Source organism: Scyliorhinus canicula, chromosome 29 (genome assembly GCF_902713615.1).
Source record: "Scyliorhinus canicula chromosome 29, sScyCan1.1, whole genome shotgun sequence".
Lineage (NCBI taxonomy): Eukaryota > Metazoa > Chordata > Chondrichthyes > Carcharhiniformes > Scyliorhinidae > Scyliorhinus > Scyliorhinus canicula.
The window spans coordinates 6,864,459-6,885,409 of record NC_052174.1 but is presented as its reverse complement, the minus strand read 5'-3'; the positions used below and the strand labels follow the sequence as shown (position 1 = coordinate 6,885,409).

Below are 20,951 nucleotides of genomic sequence, written 5' to 3'. Positions count from 1 at the left end.
ATCTCCCTCACTGCACTGGGCTGGGATCTCTCACTGAACTGGGCTGGGATCCTCCTCACTGCACTGGGCTGGGATCCCTCACTGCACTGGGCTGGGATCTCTCACTGAACTGGGCTGGGATCCTCCTCACTGCACTGGGCTGGGATCCCTCACTGCACTGGGCTGGGATCTCTCACTGAACTGGGCTGGGATCCTCCTCACTGCACTGGGCTGGGATCCCTCACTGCACTGGGCTGGGATCTCCCTCACTGCACTGGGCTGGGATCTCACTCACTGCACTGGGCTGGGATCTCCCTCACTGCACTGGGCTGGGATCTCTCACTGAACTGGGCTGGGATCTCCCTCACTGCACTGGGCTGGGATCCCCCTCACTGCACTGGGCTGGGATTCCCCTCACTGCACTGGGCTGGGATCTCCCTCTGCACTGGGCTGGGGTCTATCTCAGTTTGATCTCTCTCACACGTGTCGCTCACTCTCTGTCTTACAGTCGGCTCATGGTCTATCTCAAGCTCCGCTGCGATTTGCCTCCTAAGAGGTGAGTAGATGATCTCCAATCGGGCCCCCGGGCAGGAACACGAAATGTCAGCACCAACACGCTGGGGGCTGACTGATCGAAGACTGAAGTTTATCCTTGTCTGTGTCACTAAACTGTTTTTTCTTTTGATTATAGTCAGGCTTTGAACGTCACTGTGCATGTCCCCGTGCCCAAGGCAACAACCAGGTTAGAAAGTACATCTTTACTCAGTTAGCATATCTTGGTCAATTGTACAATTTACACAGGATGTGGGAGTCGCTGATAAACACAGCATTTGATGCTCATCCCGAATTGCCCCTGGGTGATGAGACGCCTTCTTGAGCCGCTGTGGTGTAGGTACATCCTCAGTGCTGTTAGGGTGGGTGCTGAGGAAGCGCCGCACTGTCAGAGAGTCAGTACTGAGGGAGTGCCGCACTGTCAGAGGGTCAGTACTGAGGGAGTGCTGCAATGTCAGAGGGTCAGTACTGAGGGAGCTCCGCACTGTCAGAGAGTCAGTACTGAGGGCGCGCCGCACTGTCAGAGGGTCAGTACTGAGGGAGCATCGCACTGTCAGAGGGTCAGTACTGAGGGAGTGACGTACTGTCAGAGAGTCAGTACTGAGGGAATGCCGCACTGTCAGAGAGTCAGTACTGAGGGAGTGCCGCACTGTCAGAGGGTCAGTACTGAGGGAGCACTGCACTGTCAGAGGGTCAGTACTGAGGGAGTGCCGCACTGTCAGAGGGTCAGTACTGAGGGAGCGCCGCACTGTCAGAGGGTCAGTACTGAGGGAGCGCCGCACTATCAGAGGGTCAGTACTGAGGGAGCGCCGCACTGTCAGAGGGGCAGTACTGAGGGAGCGCCGCACTGTCAGAGAGTCAGTACTGAGGGAGTGACGTACTGTCAGAGAGTCAGTACTGAGGGAATGCTGCACTGTCAGAGAGTCAGTACTGAGAGAGTGCCGCACTGTCAGAGGGTCAGTACTGAGGGATTGCCGCACTGTCAGAGGGTCAGTACTGAGGGAATGCCGCACTGTCAGAGGGTCAGTACCGAGGGAGTGCTGCACTGTCAGAGGGTCAGTACTGAGGGAGCGCCGCACTGTCAGAGGGTCAGTACTGAGGGAGTGCCGCACTGTCAGAGAGTCAGTACTGAGGGAGTGCCGCACTGTCAGAGGGTCAGTACTGAGGGAGTGCCGCACTGTCAGAGGGTCAGTACTGTGGGAATGCTGCACTGTCAGAGGGTCAGTACTGAGGGAGTGCTGCACTGTCAGAGGGTCAGTACTGAGGGAGTGCTGCACTGTCAGAGGGCCAGTACTGAGGGAGTGCCGCACTGTCAGAGGGTCAGTACTGAGGGAGTGCCGCACTGTCAGGATCCAGTCTGGGGCCGGGTCGATCCCTGATTGGGATCCAGTCTTGTTCGCCTAAGAGTTTGTGTGTTGACTGTCGCTAATTGTCCATTTTTCCCCCAGCCTGTCCCAGGAACTGAGCAGTCCGGATCAGAGTGCCGAGCTGGACGCCAACACTCGGTCTGTGCACTGGGTGATCCCGCGATTCCACGGAGGCTCTCAGCTCTCTGCCCTGTTCAAGGTGAGAGTGGTCCCCGTCGGGGGGGGGGCGGCGCCGCGGTGACAGGCGGCAGAGGACTGGGGTCAGTGAGATTGGGGGCGAAGCGTTGACAATGTGAATGAGCTGGTCGGAGTGAGTGCTGCTGGGGTGAATTCAGCTGGATCGGGGAACAGCGGGGTGGGGGAGGTGGGCCGGGAGGAGACACTGCCGGCGATTGACAGTAAAAAAAATTTGAGAAAGGAGAAAATGCTGGATAAACTCAGGGGTCTGGCAGCAGAGAAACAATTAACGTTTTGAATCCCTAATGTGATCGATTATATAGTTGGAGAAGGAAGGGGGAGAGGAATAGGAGATCGAGAAAGATGTCACGGACATACTATAGAGACAGTATTAAGGACTAAAGAAGGTGCTAATGGTGGCAAAAAGATAAGAAAGATACAGATAAGGAGAATGTGTTATTTGGGGCAGCACGGTAGCATGGTGGTTAGCATAAATGCTTCACAGCTCCAGGGTCCCAGGTTCGATTCCGGCTTGGGTCACTGTCTGTGCGGAGTCTGCACGTCCTCCCCGTGTGTGCGTGGGTTTCCTCCGGGTGCTCCGGTTTCCTCCCACAGTCCAAAGATGTGCGGGTTAGGTGGATTGGCCGTGTTAAATTGCCCGTGGTGTCCTAAAAAGTAAGGTTAAGGGGGGGTTGTTGGGTTACGGGTATAGGGTGGATACGTGGGTTTGAGTAGGGTGATCATTGCTCGGCACAACATCGAGGGCCGAAGGGCCTGTTCTGTGCTGTACTGTTCTATGTTATTGGGACAACAGCTCTCAGTGAATACAAAGGTGAAGGAGGCCGTGATAGATTGGCCTTGTTAAACATTTTCTGGGATGGGAGTTGAGGATTACTTGGGCTGGGGGGGGATATTCTTGGCAGAATAAGAAATTTAAATGGTGGGAGCTGAGTGCCCAGGAGAAATTTGGCTGTTCTCGCACACTCAGGGTACAGGAATCATTGTGTTACACACCGATATGTTTGGGGGGATGATGCAGGGAGTTGGGGTGGGCCTCGTCCTGTTGCTGGGATGTGGGCGGGACGTTAACGTGTCGCCGTCTCCCTTCCAGCTGGATGTCCCCGGACTGAATGCCTCGTCCCTGCTGGAGCTGGGACCAGTCTGCATGCAGTTCGAGCTGCCCATGACCACCTGCTCGGGGCTGCTGGTCCGCTTCCTGCGCGTCTCCACCCAGCATTCTCCGCTGCCTCACCGCTGGGTGCGGTACGTCACGCACAGCGACTCCTACGTCGTCCGCATCTGAAGACCGCGGCGGGCGCCAGCTTTGCGTCAACGCAGCCCGTGGCCGGGAACCGCGGCGGCCCGCCACGAACCAGTCCGGGTGAAGATTACCCCGGGGTCGAAGACAGGGTCACAGCACCCAGTCACAGGAACCCGGTCATGGTACACGGACTTGGCAACGTGGGGAAGCCCTTCAACTCCCATCCCCCTGCCCCCCCCCCCCCCCTCCAGTCTGCTCTGCCCTTGACTCAGATTAAGGCTGATCTGTATGTTAACTCCACTGTGACTATTAAGAGCGGTTCAGGGGTGACTCCATTTCCATTATCAAAATATATCAATAAAAACCTTCAACAAAATGGACAGCAGGGTGCGTGTCGAGAGTTTAAACAAACATTCTTTCACGTTGTTGTCAATACGGCCTCTGGCAACATTTATTACCCTTCCCCTATTGGCCTTGAGGGCAGGAAAGAGTCGGCCATGTTGCTGTGGGTCAGGGGTCAGATGTAGGCCAGACTGGGTCAGGGTGGCAGATTTCCTTCCCTAAAGGACATTAGGGAACCAGGTGGGTTTTACGGTTTCTATTTCTGAGACTAGCTTTCATTTCCAGAATTATTTTTTTAAATTGATGAATTAATTGAAGTTAAATCCTGCGGAGGGGTTTGTACCAAGCTGAGGCTCCTCCCATTAATGACATCATCATACCCAGCTGAAGCTCCTCCCATTAATGACATCATAACAAGCTGATGCTCCTCCCATTAATGACGTACCAAGCTGAGGCTCCTCCCATTAATGACATCATTGTACCAAGCTGAGGCTCCTCCCATTAATGACGTACCAAGCTGAGGCTCCTCCTATTAATGACATCATCACACCAAGCTGAGGCTCCTCCCATTAATTACATCATCGCACAAAGCTGAGGCTCCTCCTATTAATAACATCATCACACCAAGCTGAGGCTCCTCCCATTAATTACATCATCACACCAAGCTGAGGCTCCTCCCATTGACTACATCATTGCACCAAGCTGAGGCTCCTCCCATTAACTACATCATCGCACCAAGCTGAGGCTCCTCCCATTAATTACATCATCGCACCAAGCTGAGGCTCCTCCCATTAATTACATCATCGCACCAAGCTGAGGCTCCTCCCATTAATTACATCATCGCACCAAGCTGAGGCTCCTCCCATTAATTACATCATTATAACAAGCTGAGGTTCCTCCCGGCTGGGAAAGTTTTGGAATTGTGATAATGGGAGTGAAGGGTCTCAACCCGCAGTCAGCGAATCGCCGGGAGGGGAGGTGCCGAGATAAAGTGAAAGTGCTCACCGACCATGGCCGCCAGGCATACGGGGTGGTTGACCCGGTGCTGGGATCACCTTGTACATTAGAAGGAGGCCACTCGGCCCCTCGTGTCTGTTCTGCCATTCAATACCAACTTGGCTGATTTGTTGAAACTTCAACCCCACATAACCTTCTCACCCCCTCGTTAATCGGGATTCTATCCAGCTCAGCCTTAAAAATATCCAAAGATTCTGCTCCCGTCGCCTTTTGAGGAAAAGATAATTCCAGAGACTCCGCCCTCTGAGCGAAAATATTTCCACCCCCCCCAGGTTCTAGATTCTCCCACAAGAGGAAACATCCCCTTCACATCCACCCTGTCAACACCCCCTCAGAGTGATTGTAAAAGTTTCCATCAAGTTGCCTCTCACTCTTCTAAACTCAACCTCTCCTCCCAAGACAACCCGCCCATTGCTGGTATTAGTCTGATATACATTCTCTGAACTGCTGCCAACACATTGACATCGTTCTTTAAACCAGGAGACCGATTCTCCAGCTGTGGTCTCACCATTGCCCAGTACATCAGAAGCCTAAACCTCCGCCCTCCTCCTGTAATTACTCACATTAAAACAGTTTCTCTGGTGGAAAGCCCGAGAGAGTGACGTGGCAAGCGTATTTTTTAAATGTATTTTATTACCAACATGTATCAAAACAGGTAACAACACAGAAACACCCCAGGAAACACACTTCCCAGCAATCAACTCTACAGTCTGTACAGATTTTCCCACCTTTTCAACTCTTCATCCCCCCCCTTTCCCGGCGACGAACAACCCCTCAAACACGGTCACAAACATCCCCCACCTTTTCTCAAACTCCCCTGCTCAGCCCCTTAACTTATACTTTATCTTCTCTAACCTCACCCAGCCATGCTGCTACCCCCGGTGGCGATGCCGACCGCCACTCCAGCAAAATTCGCCGCCGTGCAATCAGAGAGGCGAAGGCCACAACATCAGCCGTCCTCCTCTCCATGAGCTCCGGCTTCTCTGAAACCCCAAATATCGCCATAAGGTCCGGGTCCACCTCCTCCTCCACTATCCTGGCTAAGACTACGAACACTCCCGCCCAGAATCTTCCCAACTTTCCGCAACCCCAAAACATGTTTGCGTGATTCGCTGGCCCCCGCCCACACCTCTCACACTCATCTGCTACCCCCTGAAAGAACCCACTCACTCTCACCCGAGTCGTATGACCCTGTGCACCACCTTAAACTGTATCAGGCTCATCCTTGCACAAGAGGAGGTCCCGTTTACCCTTCGCAGTGCCTCACTCCACACTCCATTCCCAACTCTGCTTCCCATTTCTCCTTGATCTTCATCAACCGCTCATCTCCCTGCTCCCCCAGCCACTTATACATATCCCCAATTCTTCCCTCCCCTTCCACATCCGGAAGCAGCAGTCGCTCCAGCAGGGTGTATCCCGGCAATCTAGGGAACCCCCTCCAGACCTTTCGTGCAAAGTCCCTAACCTGTAGATACCTGAATTCACTCCCCCTCGGCAGCTCTATCCTCTCCCTTAGCTCCTCCAGACTGGCGAACCCTTCCTCCAAATACAGATCCCTCACCTTGACCAGCCCCACTTCCCTCCACCTCCTGTATACACTATCCATCTCCCCCCCCCCGGGCTCAAACTTATGATTCTCGCACAGTGGCGTTAGCACCGACATCCCTTCCACCCTAAAATGCCTCCTCAGCTGATTCCATATCTTCACCGTGGCCTGCACCACTGGGCTCCCTGAATACCTACTCGGAGCCATTGGCAACGATGCCGCTACCATAGCCCTCAAACTAAATTCCTTAGAAGATTCCTCCTCCACCCTCACCCACTCTACCCCTTTTTTTAATAATCTTTATTGTCACAAGGAGGCTCGCATTAACAGTGCAATTAAGTTACTGTGAAAATCCCCTCGTTGCCACATTCCGGCGCCTGTTCGGGTACACAGAGGGAGAATTCAGAATGTCCAATTCACCTAATAGCACGTCTTTCGGGACTTGTGGGAGGAAACCGGAGCACCTGGAGAAAACCCACGCAGACACGGGGAGAACGTGCAGACTCTGCACAGACAGTGACCCAAACTGGGAATCGAACCTGGGACCCTGCCGCTGTGAAGCCACAGTGCTAACCACCGTGCCGCCCTCCTCCTTCCATGTGGCAATGATATTCACAGCCTCCTGTGTTGGTTCACGCACTCGGAGAGACAGGGAAGTTGTCCAGCTGGTGTCGGAGACTTGTGATGAATTTTGTTTGGATTAAAGGGGATTCCCCGTGGAGTTAATTAGATTTCAGTTTGGTAAAATTATGTAATTACTGGGAGGAGCTAGGGTATTAGGCATTTTGCAGAAAAGCAGTTTGTTGAGTTTTCGATGGAGATGTGAGCAGAAGTCAAGAATCTGCTCTCAGTACAGCTCAGTTGTACAGATGTCTGTAGACAGATCAGCAATTTCTTTCCCAACAGTTCAGAATTGTCTGTTTGGAAGATGAGCTGAAACAAGCTGGTAAGCAGCTTCTGAAGAAACAGCCAGAGTTTCTGCATGGTTCTGAACAGGATTCAGGACTTTTCTTTAAAGAATGTCTCAAAGAACAAAGTGAGCCTGAGTCTGCTAATTGCATTTGAAAGTGGATTGAGAGCGGAAATGGTTTTGTTGTTTGAATGGGAATAAAGAGAGCAGTCGGGGGTCATTGTAAGCTATTTTCTTGTGTGATGTTAAAGATGTTTTGATCCTGTGTCAGTAATAAAGTTTGTTTTAATGAACCGCATCCCTGTTTTGTGTGAAATCCCGCCTGAAGCAAGGAATCCTTTCCTCACCCTCTTGCAAAATTACAATAAAATCTTGGGGTTTCTGTCCAGGATCCTGATACTACCCTTCAGCCAGGGGGTGAGTGTGATGCAATGATGCAGCTTTACTAGACAGAGTCAATCAAATTAAAGTTCTGTAGAAGGGACTTTAGTTAGTGGATTAGTTGCCTTAATACTCTGTATTCATTTTAACCAGCTGCTTGACTATATTTCATGGAAATAGGCACTTGGCAAAGCATGATGGATGTTTAGCCTTATTTTTAGTCAAGAAGTTCCGTATGAAACAGTCAGAAGGTCATACAATGTGAACAACCGTACAGCTGCACATTGTTTTGCTGACAGCAGACAATTATTATTTTTGTTAGGTGAGGAACTCGAGGCCTGTTATTAAACTCTAACTAAGGGCAGCACGGTGGCGCAGTGGGTTAGCCCTGCTGCCTCACAGCACCGAGGTCCCAGGTTCGATCCCGGCTCTGGGTCCCTGTCCGTGTGGAGTTTGCACATTCTCCCCGTGTTTGTGTGGGTTTCGCCCTCACAACCCAAAGATGTGCAGGGTCGGTGGATTGAACACGCTAAATTGCCCCTTAATTGGAAAAAATTAATTGGGTACTCTAAAAAAAATTTTTTTAATTAAACTCTTAACTTCAGCCTGCTCGCTTTTCAGTCTTTTTGCAAATCGAAAGAATGCCTTTTGTCCAAGATATTGCTTACAGGATCATATAAATTGTTTGCCTTACTTTTGTAAAGTGGGGACATTTGGAATGACTGTGGTCTCTCTAATCCCCCCACGAACTTCGTGTTAATAAAGGACCTTTGGCGAAAACTCAAAGTGCTGACTTATAATTTCTTCAACAAGTTCGAATGACACAAAACACTGAGAAATATCAGCGTTCGGGTCTGGCAGCAGCGGGGGTTGTGGTGGGGGGGGGGGGGGGGGGGGGGGGGTCGTAGTAGTCCGGGAATAGATTATAGTCCGTACGATTCTATTTCAGCGTTCGAGATCCAAGAGGGTAGATATTGAAAGGATGTTCCCCCCCTTTTACGGGAGAGTGACCAGAAGGAGGGTGACAATAAGGGGGTCGCTCGTTTCAGACAGATCTGATGGCGGAGCTCTCTTCAGGGGAGAGGCAGGGTGGTTGGACGTGAGGCAGAGGTGGACGAACTCCCTCGTTCGTCAAGAATGTAAAGTGATCGGGGGTTAGGCCGAACGTGGAGGAGACGTGAGGGGCCGAGTCCACTCCTGCTCCGGATTCGTATGTCCGCGTGGCTGTGCCCCAGAGAAACCAGGAGCGGTGAGACTTTTAAAAGGACATTGAAGAGTCCTCGCCAAATGACGAACACTAAAAGGCAGACGTTGCCATGGCAAGCAGCCACATCAGAGATCAGTCAGTAAATATCCCTGTTCACTGAAATACTCTCCACACTTAGCACTTCAGCAAGAGGATTAGATAATAATAAATAATCTTTGTTGTCACAAGTAGACTTACGTTAACACTGCAATGAAGTTACTGGATGTCAAGACAGAGAGCACAGAGATACTCGAGGGGTAGTGGTGAGGCAGGGTCAGTCATCGTCAGCCTCATCAACACCTCCGCTTGCTGACTGCCATGTCGAGGGAAGATCCCAGGCCACGCTGGAGGAGGCGTCTGAAATTTCTCATCCAGTTTCCTTCATTAGCCGAGGCATAGACTATAAGAGCGGGGAGGTTATGATGGAGCTGTATAAAACGCTGGTTAGGCCACAGCTGGAGTACTGTGTGCAGTTCTGGTCACCACACTGCAGGAAGGATGTGATTGCACTGGAGAGGGTGCAGAGGAGATTCCCCAGGACGGAGCGCTTCCTCAGTACATAGGAACAGGAGGAGGTCAGTGGTTAGCACTGCTGCCTCACGGTGCCGAGGACCTGGGTTCAATCCCGGCTCTGGGTCACTGTCCGTGTGGAGTTTGCACATTCCCCCCCTCTGCCTGCGTAGGTCTCACTCCCACAACCCAAAGATGTGCAGGGTAGGTGGATTGGCCATGCTAAATTGCCCCTTAATTGGAAAGAAACTGCATATACCTACCTTTGGCCCAGATCCCTTTATACCTTTGCTGAACAAAGATTAATCTATCTCAGATTTAAAATTAACAACAGATCTAGCATCAATTGCTGTTTGTGGAAGAGATTCTTCCCGATACCAATTCTGGCCCTCATTTCTCAGACCACGTCCTCTAGTTCTAGAATCTCCAACCAGTGGAAACAGTTTATCTACCTTGACTTTGCCTGTTAATATCCTGATCAGATCTCCCCATAACCTTCAGGGTGAGCACGTTAGAGTGAAGGGTAAGGCTGGGAGAAGGATGGAATCCTGGATGACTCGGGATATTGAGGCCACGGTCAAAAGGTAGGAGGCATCTGACCTGCATAGGCAGCTGGGATCAAGTGGATCCCTTGAAGGGTATCGAGCTTGTCGGAGTAGAGTTGAGAGAGAAATCAGGAGGGCAAAAAGGGGACATGAGATTGTCTTGCTTTTACAGATACATAAAGGGTGACTAGGGAGAGAGGGCCTCTTAAGGATAAACAAGATCATCTATGTGCAGATCCACAAGGGATAGGAGAGGTCCTAAATGAATATTTCTTGTCAGTTTTTTTTTTCTGGGCTGAGAGGTGGCAAATGGAGTTTAATACAGAAAAGTGTGAGGTGATTCATTTTGGAAGGAATAACAGGAAGACAGAGTACTGGGCTAATGGTGAGATTCTTGGTAGTGTAGATGAGCAGAGAGATCTTGGTGTCCATGTACATAGATCCCTGAAAGCTGCCACCCAGGTTGAGAGGGTTGTTAAGAAGGCGTACGGTGTGTTAGCTTTTATTGGTAGAGGGATTGAGTTTCGGAGCCATGAGGTCATGTTGCAGCTGTACAAAACTCTGGTGCGGCCGCATTTGGAGTATTGCGTGCAATTCTGGTCGCTGCATTATAGGAAGGATGTGGAAGCATTGGAAAGGGTGCAGAGGAGATTTACCAGAATGTTGCCTGGTATGGAGGGAAGATCTTATGAGGGAAGGCTGAGGGACTTGAGGCTATTTTCGTTAGAGAGAAGAAGGTTAAGAGGTGACTTAATTGAGGCATTCAAGATGATCAGAGGATTAGATAGGGTGGACAGTGAGAGCCTTTTTCCTCGGATGGTGATGGCTAGCACGAGGGGACATAGGCGCAACATCGAGGGCTGGAGGGCCTGTACTGCGCTGTTATGTTCTATGTTTTTGCTGTTGCGAAGGGCACGAATGTTAGGGAAATAAAAAGTGATGTTTGAGGAGTGTACATATTTTTACATAGATACATAGAATTTACAGTGCAGAAGGAGGCCATTCGGCCCATCGAGTCTGCACCGGCTCCTGGAAAGAGCACCCTACCCAAGATCAACACCCAATCCACAAACTGAGTAACCCCACCCAACACTAAGGCAATTTTGGACACTAAGGGCAATTTATCACGGCCAATCCACCTAACCTGCACATCTTTGGACTGTGGGAGGAAACCGGAGCACCCGGAGGAAACCCACGCACACACGGGGAGGATGTGCAGACTCCGCACAGACAGTGACCCAAGCCGGAATCGAACCTGGGACCCTGGAGCTGTGAAGCGATTGTGCTATCCACAATGCTACCGTGTTGCCCCAGAGAAGGAGGTGCTGGAAGTATTAAAGCGCATCAAGATAGATAAATCCCTGGGACCTGATTAAATGTATCCCAGGACGTTGTGGGAGGCGAGGGAGGCAAATTGCCGGCCCCCCTAGCTGAGATATTTAAATCATCGACAGAGAGGTTCCTGAAGATTGGAGGGTAGCAAATGTTGTGCCCTTGTTGAAGAAGGACTGTAAAGGCAGCACGGTGGCGCAGTGGGTTAGCCCTGCTGCCTCACAGCGCCGAGGTCCCAGGTTCGATCCCAGCTCTGGGTCACTGTCCATGTGGAGTTGCACATTCTCCCCCTGTCTGCGTGGGTTTCGCCCCCACAACCCAAAGATGTGCAGGGCAGGTCAATTGGCCACATTAAATTGCCCCTTAATTGGAGAAAATGAATTGGGTATTCTAAATTTATTTTAAAAAAGAACTGTAGGTATAAGCCTGGGAACTACAGACCGATTAGCCTTACTTCTGTAGTGAGTAAATTGTTTTATTTGCCTTATCTCTCGCTCATAGATAAGTCAGTCCAGTTGAATGAATTTCAGTCATGTTTATTTCTTTAAGAACACATTTTGGTACATTCACATGAAATTAACTGGAAAATACTTTTTTCCTGGTCTCTCGAAATGTCCTCGAGATATCAACGAGTGGAAGCAAAAAACTTCAAGATAGAAGTGACTTCAGATTCACAAAATTAAAAGTCATTTCAACAAGGCCTTTAAAAGTATTTTTTACCAGTGCCTCAAGGATTCTCCAACGGCTATAATTTCTCTGCTAATCAGTTAAACGGATCACATTCTTAAGGGAATCCTTATCTGGGTTTAGCCCCTTCTTAGTTTCATTGGTTCTCATTCTCAGCTGAGACCCCCTAGATTTGTTCAGGAAAGTGTCACTCACTTAACAGGTGATTGGTCAATTAGACATTAATCAATTACTCCAAATTTATTAATTAACTGCCCCACGACTTTTCTCCCACGTTCAAACTCCCTACGTCATGTCTGGTCTCAGCTACCATATTGTTTCAAGTTTGTTGAATGTGCCTTCATATCAATACTTGTAGTACATTATTTGTCTCCTTACCTGAGAAAGGACGTACTGGTGCTGGAGGGTGTGCAGAGGAGATTCACTGGGTTAATCCCAGAGCTGAAAGGGTTGGATTATGAGGAGAGGTTGAGTAGACTGGGACTGTACTCGTTGGAATTTAGAAGGATGAGGGGGGACCTTACAGAAACATATAAAATTATGAAGGGAATAGATAGGATAGATGCGGGCAGGTTGTTTCCACTGGCGGGTGAAAGCAGAACTAGGGGGCATAGCCTCAAAAAAAGGGGAAGTAGATTTAGGACTGAGTTTAGGAGGAACTTCTTCACCCAAAGGGTTGTGAATCTATGGAATTCCTTGCCCAGTGAAGCAGTTGAGGCTCCTTCATTACATGTTTTTAAGGTAAAGATAGATAGTTTTTTGAAGAATAAAAGGACTAAGGGTTATGGTGTTCGGGCCGGAAAGTGGAGCTGAGTCCACAAAAGATCAGCCATGATCTCATTGAATGGCGGAGCAGGCTCGAGGGGCCAGATGGCCTACTCCTGCTCCTAGTTCTTATGTTCTTATGTAACATTTGAGACAGTCATGGACAGTCTTCAAATAATTATAACTTACTCATATTTCTACAAATTCAGTAATTTTCAAGAATCATTTTAGCTGATATTTTAAAGAACCTCCCCTCTATAATTGTTGAATCTAACAGAAGGTATTCTGAGGGACTGGCTCTACAGGCATTTAGACAGGCAAGGGCTAATTAGGGAAAGTCAGCAAGACTTTGTAAGGGGAAAGTCATGTCTCACGAATTTGATTGAGTTTTTTGAAGGGGTAACCAAGAAGGTCGACGTTGTCTACATGGACTTTAGCAAGGCCTTTGACAAGGTATTGCATGGTAGGTTGTTGCAAAAGGTTAAATCTCACGGAATCAGGATGGGGTAGCCAATTGGATACAGAATTGGCTTGGCGACCGAAGCCAAAGGAAGGTGTGGAGGGTTGTTTTTCAAACTGGAGGCCTGTGACCAGCGGTGTGCCTCAGGGATCGGTGCTGGGTCCACTGTTACTTGTTACATATATTGATGATTTGTGTGAGAATGTAGGAGGCATGGTTAGTAAGTTTTCAGATGACACCAAGATTGGTGGCATCGTGGCTATATAAGATTGCAACAGGATCTATTTTTAAATAAATTTAGAGTAGCCAATTATTTTTTTTCCCCAATTAAGGGGCAATTTAGCGTGGCCAATCCACCTAACTTACAGATATTTGGGTTGTGGGAGTGAAACCCACGCAGACATGGGGAGAATGTGCAAACTCCACACGGATAGTGACCCAGGGCAGGGTTTCAAACCTCGGTCCTCAGCGGCGTAGTCCCAGTGCTAACCATTGCGCCACATGTGGCCCCTTGCAATAGGATCTTGACTAGTTGGGCCAGTGAGCCGATGAATGGCAGATGGAGTTTGATTTGGACAAATGTGAGGTGATGCATTTTGGAAGATCAAATCAGGGCAAGACCAGTTTCTGATTCAGTTAAGATTCAGTTAATCGTAGGGAGTTAGGGAGAGTTACAGAACAAAGAGATCTCGGGGTACAGGTTCAGAGCTCCTTGAAGGTGGAGCTGCAGGTGGACAGGGTGGTGAAGGCGGCTGGGTTTTATAGGTCAGAATATTGAATACAGCAGTTGGGAAGTCTTGTTGAAGTTGTACAAGACATTGGTAAGACCACACATGGAATACTGTGTTCAGTTTTGGTCACCCTATTATATGAAGGATATTGTTAAACTAGAAAGAGTGCAGAAGAGATTTACGAGGATGCTACCAGGACTTGATGGTCTGGGTTATAAGGAGAGGCTGGATAGGCTGGGACTTTTTTCCCTGGAGTGTAGGAGGCTTAGGGGTGATCTTATGGAGGTCTATAAAATAATGAGGAGCACAGATAAAGTAGATAGTAGGCATCTTTCCCCAAAGGTAGAGGAGTCTAGAACTTGAGGGTATAGGTTGAATTTGATTTGATTTGATTTATTATTGTCACATGTATTAGCGTACAGTGAAAGGTATTGTTTCTTGCATGCTGTACAAACAATGTATACCGTACATAGGGAAGGAAGGTGTTGCACGTTTTACTTGAGTGTAATTCGCGTTTATTGGAGTGTATTAACACGCCTCCGTTTAAAGGCCGTGTGCTTAACACTGCTAGGCTCTATGTATGTATTTTCAGCTCGGGAGTCGCCAGGTGCCGTATCTAGACACCTCACAAATATTCCAAGGTCAGGTTCAAAGTAATAAAACGATACACCGATTAGTAAGTTCCAAACGATCAATATTTATTATACAAATATAATAAATACGCATGCACACGCTAAAGGACTAAGCTATAACTAAACTAAGCGATCAGAATACTTAACTAAACAGGAACAGGCAAGGTCAGGGAGCGAGGCCTTCGTTCCGATCTTGGTCTGTAACCTTCAGAGAGTGTGCGGGTCGCTGGGGGTCTAGTGGGCCTGGTTCGCGTAGCGAGCGTCGTATTGTCACTTACGGTTCGGCGGCTGGTGCTCAACGGCTGGAGTCAGGATACAATTCGAAGTTCTTGGTCGAAGTCAAAGCCGGAGCACGAAACAACAGACAGGACCATGTGTGGGGGTCTATCTTTATAGGGCCCCAATGTCCGTGCCTCTTTTGGGGCGGGCTTTACCTTCCATGCATTGATTGGATCGATTCTCAATCGATGTCTCATTAATTCCCCAATCTGAGGGTCTCTCCTCGATGGAGGGGCGGTCTCTATGGTCTTTTGTGGTGGATACCTCTGGTGCCGCTCTGTCTGGACATCCACTTAAAGTATCTATTCAAACCTGAATGTTGCCATTGTGTGTGCCCAGATCTGGATTGCCTCATTAATATGCAAAGCGTTTTGCTATTAACACCTTTGGTTTGAGATCTTGCACCTGGCCAGAAACTGGTTTTGCTGCTTGCAAAATGCTAATCAGCCTTTGCAGACTGCTGTCTTGGCTAAACTGCTTTTTCCCTGCAGTCTTAGCAATTCTCCATCTTGTTAGTCCAGTGTCCATTTTAGGTGGCTACATTCCCTCCTTGTGATCCTCACAATCAAAATATTGTGAAGGATCACCTATGCACGTTGCTTCGAGTGCTTCTGGGTGCCTTCTTTGTGTTCCCTGACCTCGGCAAGCTCCTGAGCGTCTACTCTGTCCTTGACTATGGGAAGAAAAATTTTTACCTGACATCTCTACTTGGCGCTATGTCAAAAGGGGACATGCATTACCAAAAAAACCGGGAACCTCTACCTATCACAACTATCCTTATCTTACCTTAAACATTTCATTACAGACTAAACCTCATCCATTCATACCACATTACATAACATTTCCTGACTCGGCAGTCGAGTTCAGGACAATATAATACATGGGTATATTTTATTTTATTCACACAGTGCTTTATTATTCATTGAGGGGCTGGGGGGATTGGTGGAAACCGAAGATAGGAGATTGAACTCCATAGACGGTTGAGGGGCAGGAACGGGAGGCTCTCCTCTTCCACTTCCTCAACCTGAGGGTCTGTACGATGATGACGAGGATTGCAATCACTAGCAGTGATTCAATCACATATGACATGGAGTACCATGTCATAAATTTTGTGCACCAGGTCTGAACCTCACTGATCAAAGCTGAGCACGGGGGGGTTGTTGTGAGTGAAACATTTACGGCGGGGGTTGTGGGGGAAACGTGTCTTGCTTGGACATAAACAAATACAACATTTAAGAGCAATAAGTAGGCTTCCATCATCTTCTCTTTGTTCTTTTTCTCTTCCTCCTGTACGGCTGATCCTTGCTGTGACCCCTTTTTCGTCCTTCGAAAGCTATGGGATCAAGCACAGTATCTGTCAATACAGCTTAATATCCGTATTTGTTATTGTATCTGTCCTCTAATTCCAATTGACCCATTAAAATGACTGGCCAAGTCACACCCTGTGACTCCCCTCATTTTTTTTTTCAAAAGCGAATTTAATGAACACAATACACCTAACAACTCTCCTCCTGCGAGCCGTCTCGCAGGCTTTGCTCATTTACCATCCAAATGTTCCTGGATGTAAATAGCATGTGGGATGGCGGCCTAAGGGCTGCCTAACGAAAAATGAAAACAAATTTGAAAGGAAAGGTCGAATGGGTTGCGTATGGGCCGCTATGGGTACGATGTGAATGGGATCCCCGGGTAGGGCGTGCTGTGCCATACCCGAGCTTGGCTGACCAAAGTGGGTTCTCAGACAGGGCGGGTCCTCAGTGCCGTTTGTCCACTGCCTGAGTAACCTGGAGTAAACGGGCAAGAATGTGTTTACCGTGGATTTGCAGCCTCTATTCGCCGAATAGAGGGGCACCTAAAAACCAAGGGAGGAGCCAAGATGCTCCTTTTGAAAAATGAGCTGGGCTTCAGACATTTTAACTGATAAGGTGAGCTGCTCACCATAGAAAGTTCTCAGAGGTATCTGCAGACAAACTAAAGAGCGTGCGAGGTGGTCACAATCTTTTCGGCTGAAAAGAAGGTGTCCAGCCTCCAACTGAATCAATAACATTGAAACAAACAAACAAACTGACAAACAAAAACATGCGTGCAGGTCCCATCAGAGTCGCCACTAAATGTTGCACGTTTTACTTGAGTGTAATTCGCGTTTATTGGAGTGTATTAACACGCCTCCGTTTAAAGGCCGTGTGCTTAACACTGCTAGGCTCTATGTATGTATTTTCAGCTCGGGAGTCGCCAGGTGCCGTATCTAGACACCTTACAAATATTCCAAGGTCAGGTTCAAAGTAATAAAACGATACACAGATTAGTAAGTTCCAAACGATCAATATTTATTATACAAATATAATAAATACGCATGCACACGCTAAAGGACTAAGCTATAACTAAACTAAGCGATCAGAATACTTAACTAAACAGGAACAGGCAAGGTCAGGGAGCGAGGCTTTCGTTCCGATCTTGGTCTGCAACCTTCAGAGAGTGTGCGGGTCGCTGGGGGTCTAGTGGGCCTGGTTCGCGTAGCGAGCGTCGTATTGTCACTTACGGTTCGGCGGCTGGTGCTCAACGGCTGGAGTCAGGATACAATTCGAAGTTCTTGGTCGAAGTCAAAGCCGGAGCATGAAACAACAGACAGGACCATGTGTGGGGGTCTATCTTTATAGGGCCCCAATGTCCGTGCCTCTTTTGGGGCGGGCTTTACCTTCCATGCATTGATTGGATCGATTCTCAATCGATGTCTCATTAATTCCCCAATCTGAGGGTCTCTCCTCGATGGAGGGGGCGGTCTCTATGGTCTTTTGTGGTGGATACCTCTGGTGCCGCTCTGTCTGGACATCCACTTAAAGTATCTATTCAAAACCCAAATGTTGCCATTGTGTGTGCCCAGATCTGGATTGCCTCATTAGTATGCAAAGCGTTTTGCTATTAACACCTTTGGTTTGAGATCTTGCACCTGGCCAGAAACTGGTTTTGCTGCTTGCAAAATGCTAATCAGTCTTTGCAGACTGCTGTCTTGGCTAAACTGCTTTTTCCCTGCAGTCTTAGCAATTCTCCATCTTGTTAGTCCAGTGTCCATTTTAGGTGACTACATTGGAGAGACTGCAGAATATAATGTTACAGTTATAGCAAGGTGTCGGGGAAAGATCAACTTAATACGAGGTAGGTCCATTCAAATGTCTGATGGCAGCAGAGGAGAGGTTCTTGAGTCAGTTGGCACCTTTTAGAAACCCCTCCCCTGTCAGCGGTTTCCCCCTCCCCCCCCCCCCCCCACAAACCAATAACCCTAACCCTCATCAACACCTGCGCACCCCCCACTGCGCTTCCATGGACTAGCCCGCCCAGCTAGCCTGGCAGTCCCTGCCCATGGAATCTAGCATCCAACCCCCCCCCCCACTGATTCCCCTCCCTCCCCCCACTCAACCATCCTCCCAATGCAACCGTAACAACCTCCCACCAAACACACAGAAAAGATCCCTCCACCATCAAGAAAAAACAAACCCAAAACTAAAACAATGGCCCCAAACACAGTGCAAAAGTGACCCAAACAAACCACAAAGGAACATCTCCCCCAAAGTTCGATGTCCTCCTTCACCTGCCCAGTTCATTGTCTCTGACAAACTCCATCACCTCCTCTGGCGTCCCGAAATGGAGTGCTGGTGTTTTCCACAGGAGATGCCAATAATGTTGCTCTGTTTTGATCCCAACAGCATCGCCAATACTGTGGGTATTTCTATTTATCTTGGTGAACCACAAGCTTTCCCTTATATTGATCAAAGGACCACACAACCAGTTAGTTAGTTCAAAAGGTGGTTTAATTACACACACAAGAGTTATCTCAACATGCAAACACAATATCTACTACGAGTTAAACTGCACCTATCCGCTACAATAACCTATACTTAACTTCAGGGCGACCAGCACTGTGCAAATGGATACGGCCTTTATCTGGATTCCACTCGGCTGGTTCGAAGAAATTGGCTCTGTCTCTGCTGGGCTAATCCGTCAGGTGGCGATCGTTAATCTTGAACTTGGCTGGCTGTTCCTGCTGCAATTGGGTTGGCGCAGGCCGGATCCAAAAGAGACAGAACACATGGCTGCGCTCTCTTTTATCCCCCGGGATTTTGCACTCTTTGGGGCGGTCCTTAACCTTGGGCCCAATAGTTCGACAGGGCTCTGATCACTCTCTTCGATTTCGGCCAATAAATGGGCGGGTGCCTTGGTAGCTGGGCGGGTCCGTAGCGGCCATTGACCTGGGCAGTTGTGCTTTCTGAGTAAGGGGAGTAGCGCCGATCAGTCTGTGGCTGTACCGGTTGCTTGATTGGAGTTTGGAGTCCTGGGAAAATGGGCCATTGAAATGTAAACGAGCGGGGGTTTCGGTCAGGTCTGGTTACCTGTGTTTTAGATACACACAGGCTGTGTATCTGTCTGAGTCCTGGGTTGGCCATAATTCCCATGGTCCTTTGCAGGTGGCCATCTTAGATGGCTACAGGAGCTCTCGCCCGTTGTAGGTCACCCACAGGCGCACCACGTACAACATTCCAAATTATATCCCCTTCTTAAAGAGGCTGGCCTTTACCTGATTAAAACTCGCTCAGCTCTTGGCCAGCTCAGCACCCAGGTCCCGATAAACGCACAGCTCACTACCTTCCCAGGTGCAGAGCCTCGTCTGCCTGACCCCCCTCAAGGTCTACTCTTTATCCAAATATTGGTGCAGCCGCACCACTAGCGCCCTCTGCGGCTCGTTCTCCTGTGACTTCCTCATCAGCGCCCTGTGCGCCCGGTCCACTTCCAAGGGCCGTGCAAATGCCTCCTCTCCCAGCAGCTTCTCGAACACCCGCGCCACATACGCGCCGGCGTCCGCTACCTCACTTCCCTCTGGCAGGCCCACGATCCTTAAGATCTGCCTACGCGACCGATTCTCCAGATCGTCCACTTGCCCCTGCAGCCGCCTCCGTTGATCCCGCATCAGCCCCATCTCCGCTGCCATCGAGGCAAACTGCTCCTTGTGCTCCCCCACCACCTCCTCCACCTTCTTGATCGCCCGGGCCTCCAACCTCGACTCCATGCAGTCGATTGGTCCCTTTATCGGGGCCACCACCCTGGCCAGGTCCTCCAAGTTCTCTTTCCTCTGCTGGGTGAACTTCTTGTTCAGGAGGCCCACCAGCTGCTCCGTTGACCACTGAGAGGGTAGGATCGGTCCCTGACCCTCCGCCATCTTCACACGTGTCGCAGGCTCCACACCAGCTATCACCGACTGCTCCCTTCTTTTTCGACCACTTCTGGTCCACAAATCCATGCACCGGTGGGACACTCTCTCCCTCCACCCCTCCTGCACCTTTTTCAATCACACAATCCACCCGTTAGCCGGGAAAAAGGTCCGAAAGGTCCACCACAAGCGGGAGCTACTGTGGTGATATGATCTGCATACTCGTCTGCCATTGGGCCAGAACGTCGGCTTACCATTGGCCCTGGTCGGTCATGTGCCTCTCGACCGATTGGCCGAGAGGCTGAGTTAACCACGCCTCTATTAACGAGGTATAAATGCTCAGACGCCTGACGATCGTCCCTTTCCACTGTAGACGATCGCAGAGCTGTGTTCTAGTCAATTAAAGCCAGACTTTGGTAAATCACTCGCCTCGCGTGCAATCGATGGTACATCAGCTACCAAATGTGCGACCAGCATGGCCGCCACTGGAAGTGGGGGCTGACACGGTTGAAGGTGGTGCACCGGGTGCACTTAACTAGGGCTTGGATGAGTCGGTTCGTTGAGGGGATGGAAGATAAGTGTGAGCGTTGTGGGAGGCGCCCGGTGAATCATGTTCTGGGCATGTCCTGAGCTGGAGAGATTTTGGGTCCTCTTCTTCGGCACCGTGTTCCCGATTCTACAGATGGATTTAGAACATAGAACACACAGTGCAGAAGGAGGCCATTCGGCCCATCGAGTCTGCACCAACCCACTTAAGCCCTCACTTCCACCCTATGCCCGTAACCCAATAACCCCTCCTAACCTTTTTGGACACTACGGGGCAATTTATCACGGCCAATCCACCCTAACCTGCACAACTTTGGTCTGTGGGAGGAATCCGGAGCGCCCGGAGGAAACCCACGCAGACACTGGGAGAACGTGCAGACACCGCACAGACAGTGACCCAGCCGGGAATCGAACGTGGGACCCTGGCGCGGTGAAGCCACAGTGCTAGTCACTTGTGCCACCGTGCTGCCCACGAATTGGAGCATGGTT

The 20,951-nt window shown here is 49.5% G+C and overlaps 1 protein-coding gene across 2 annotated transcripts; it reads left to right on the top strand.

Annotated features, from left to right (window-relative positions):
• Positions 1-465: 465 nt before the first annotated feature.
• LOC119958446 (AP-4 complex subunit mu-1-like) lies at positions 466-3,716 on the top strand. 2 transcript variants are annotated; one of them, XM_038786988.1, is made up of 4 exons: positions 466-535; positions 671-721; positions 1,980-2,097; positions 3,187-3,716. In XM_038786988.1, exons 1-4 carry the CDS (start codon positions 495-497, stop codon positions 3,376-3,378), a joined length of 402 nt encoding a protein of 133 aa, XP_038642916.1. In that variant the 5' UTR covers positions 466-494; the 3' UTR covers positions 3,379-3,716. The 2 variants fall into 2 exon arrangements, with proteins under 2 accessions (XP_038642916.1, XP_038642917.1); XM_038786989.1 differs by lacking the exon at positions 671-721 and having other exon boundaries at positions 470-535.
• The last annotated feature ends 17,235 nt before the right edge of the window (positions 3,717-20,951 follow it).

What these genes read in the sequence shown, in the direction of transcription:
- LOC119958446 (XM_038786988.1), top strand. Translation starts at nt 495, where the DNA reads ATGGTCTATCTCAAGCTCCGCTGCGATTTGCCTCCTAAGAG. An exon ending in GTGCCCAAGGCAACAACCAG is followed by an intron (nt 722 to 1,979) that starts GTTAGAAAGTAC and finishes TTTTTCCCCCAG; the next exon opens with CCTGTCCCAGGAACTGAGCA. An exon ending in AGCTCTCTGCCCTGTTCAAG is followed by an intron (nt 2,098 to 3,186) that starts GTGAGAGTGGTC and finishes TCTCCCTTCCAG; the next exon opens with CTGGATGTCCCCGGACTGAA.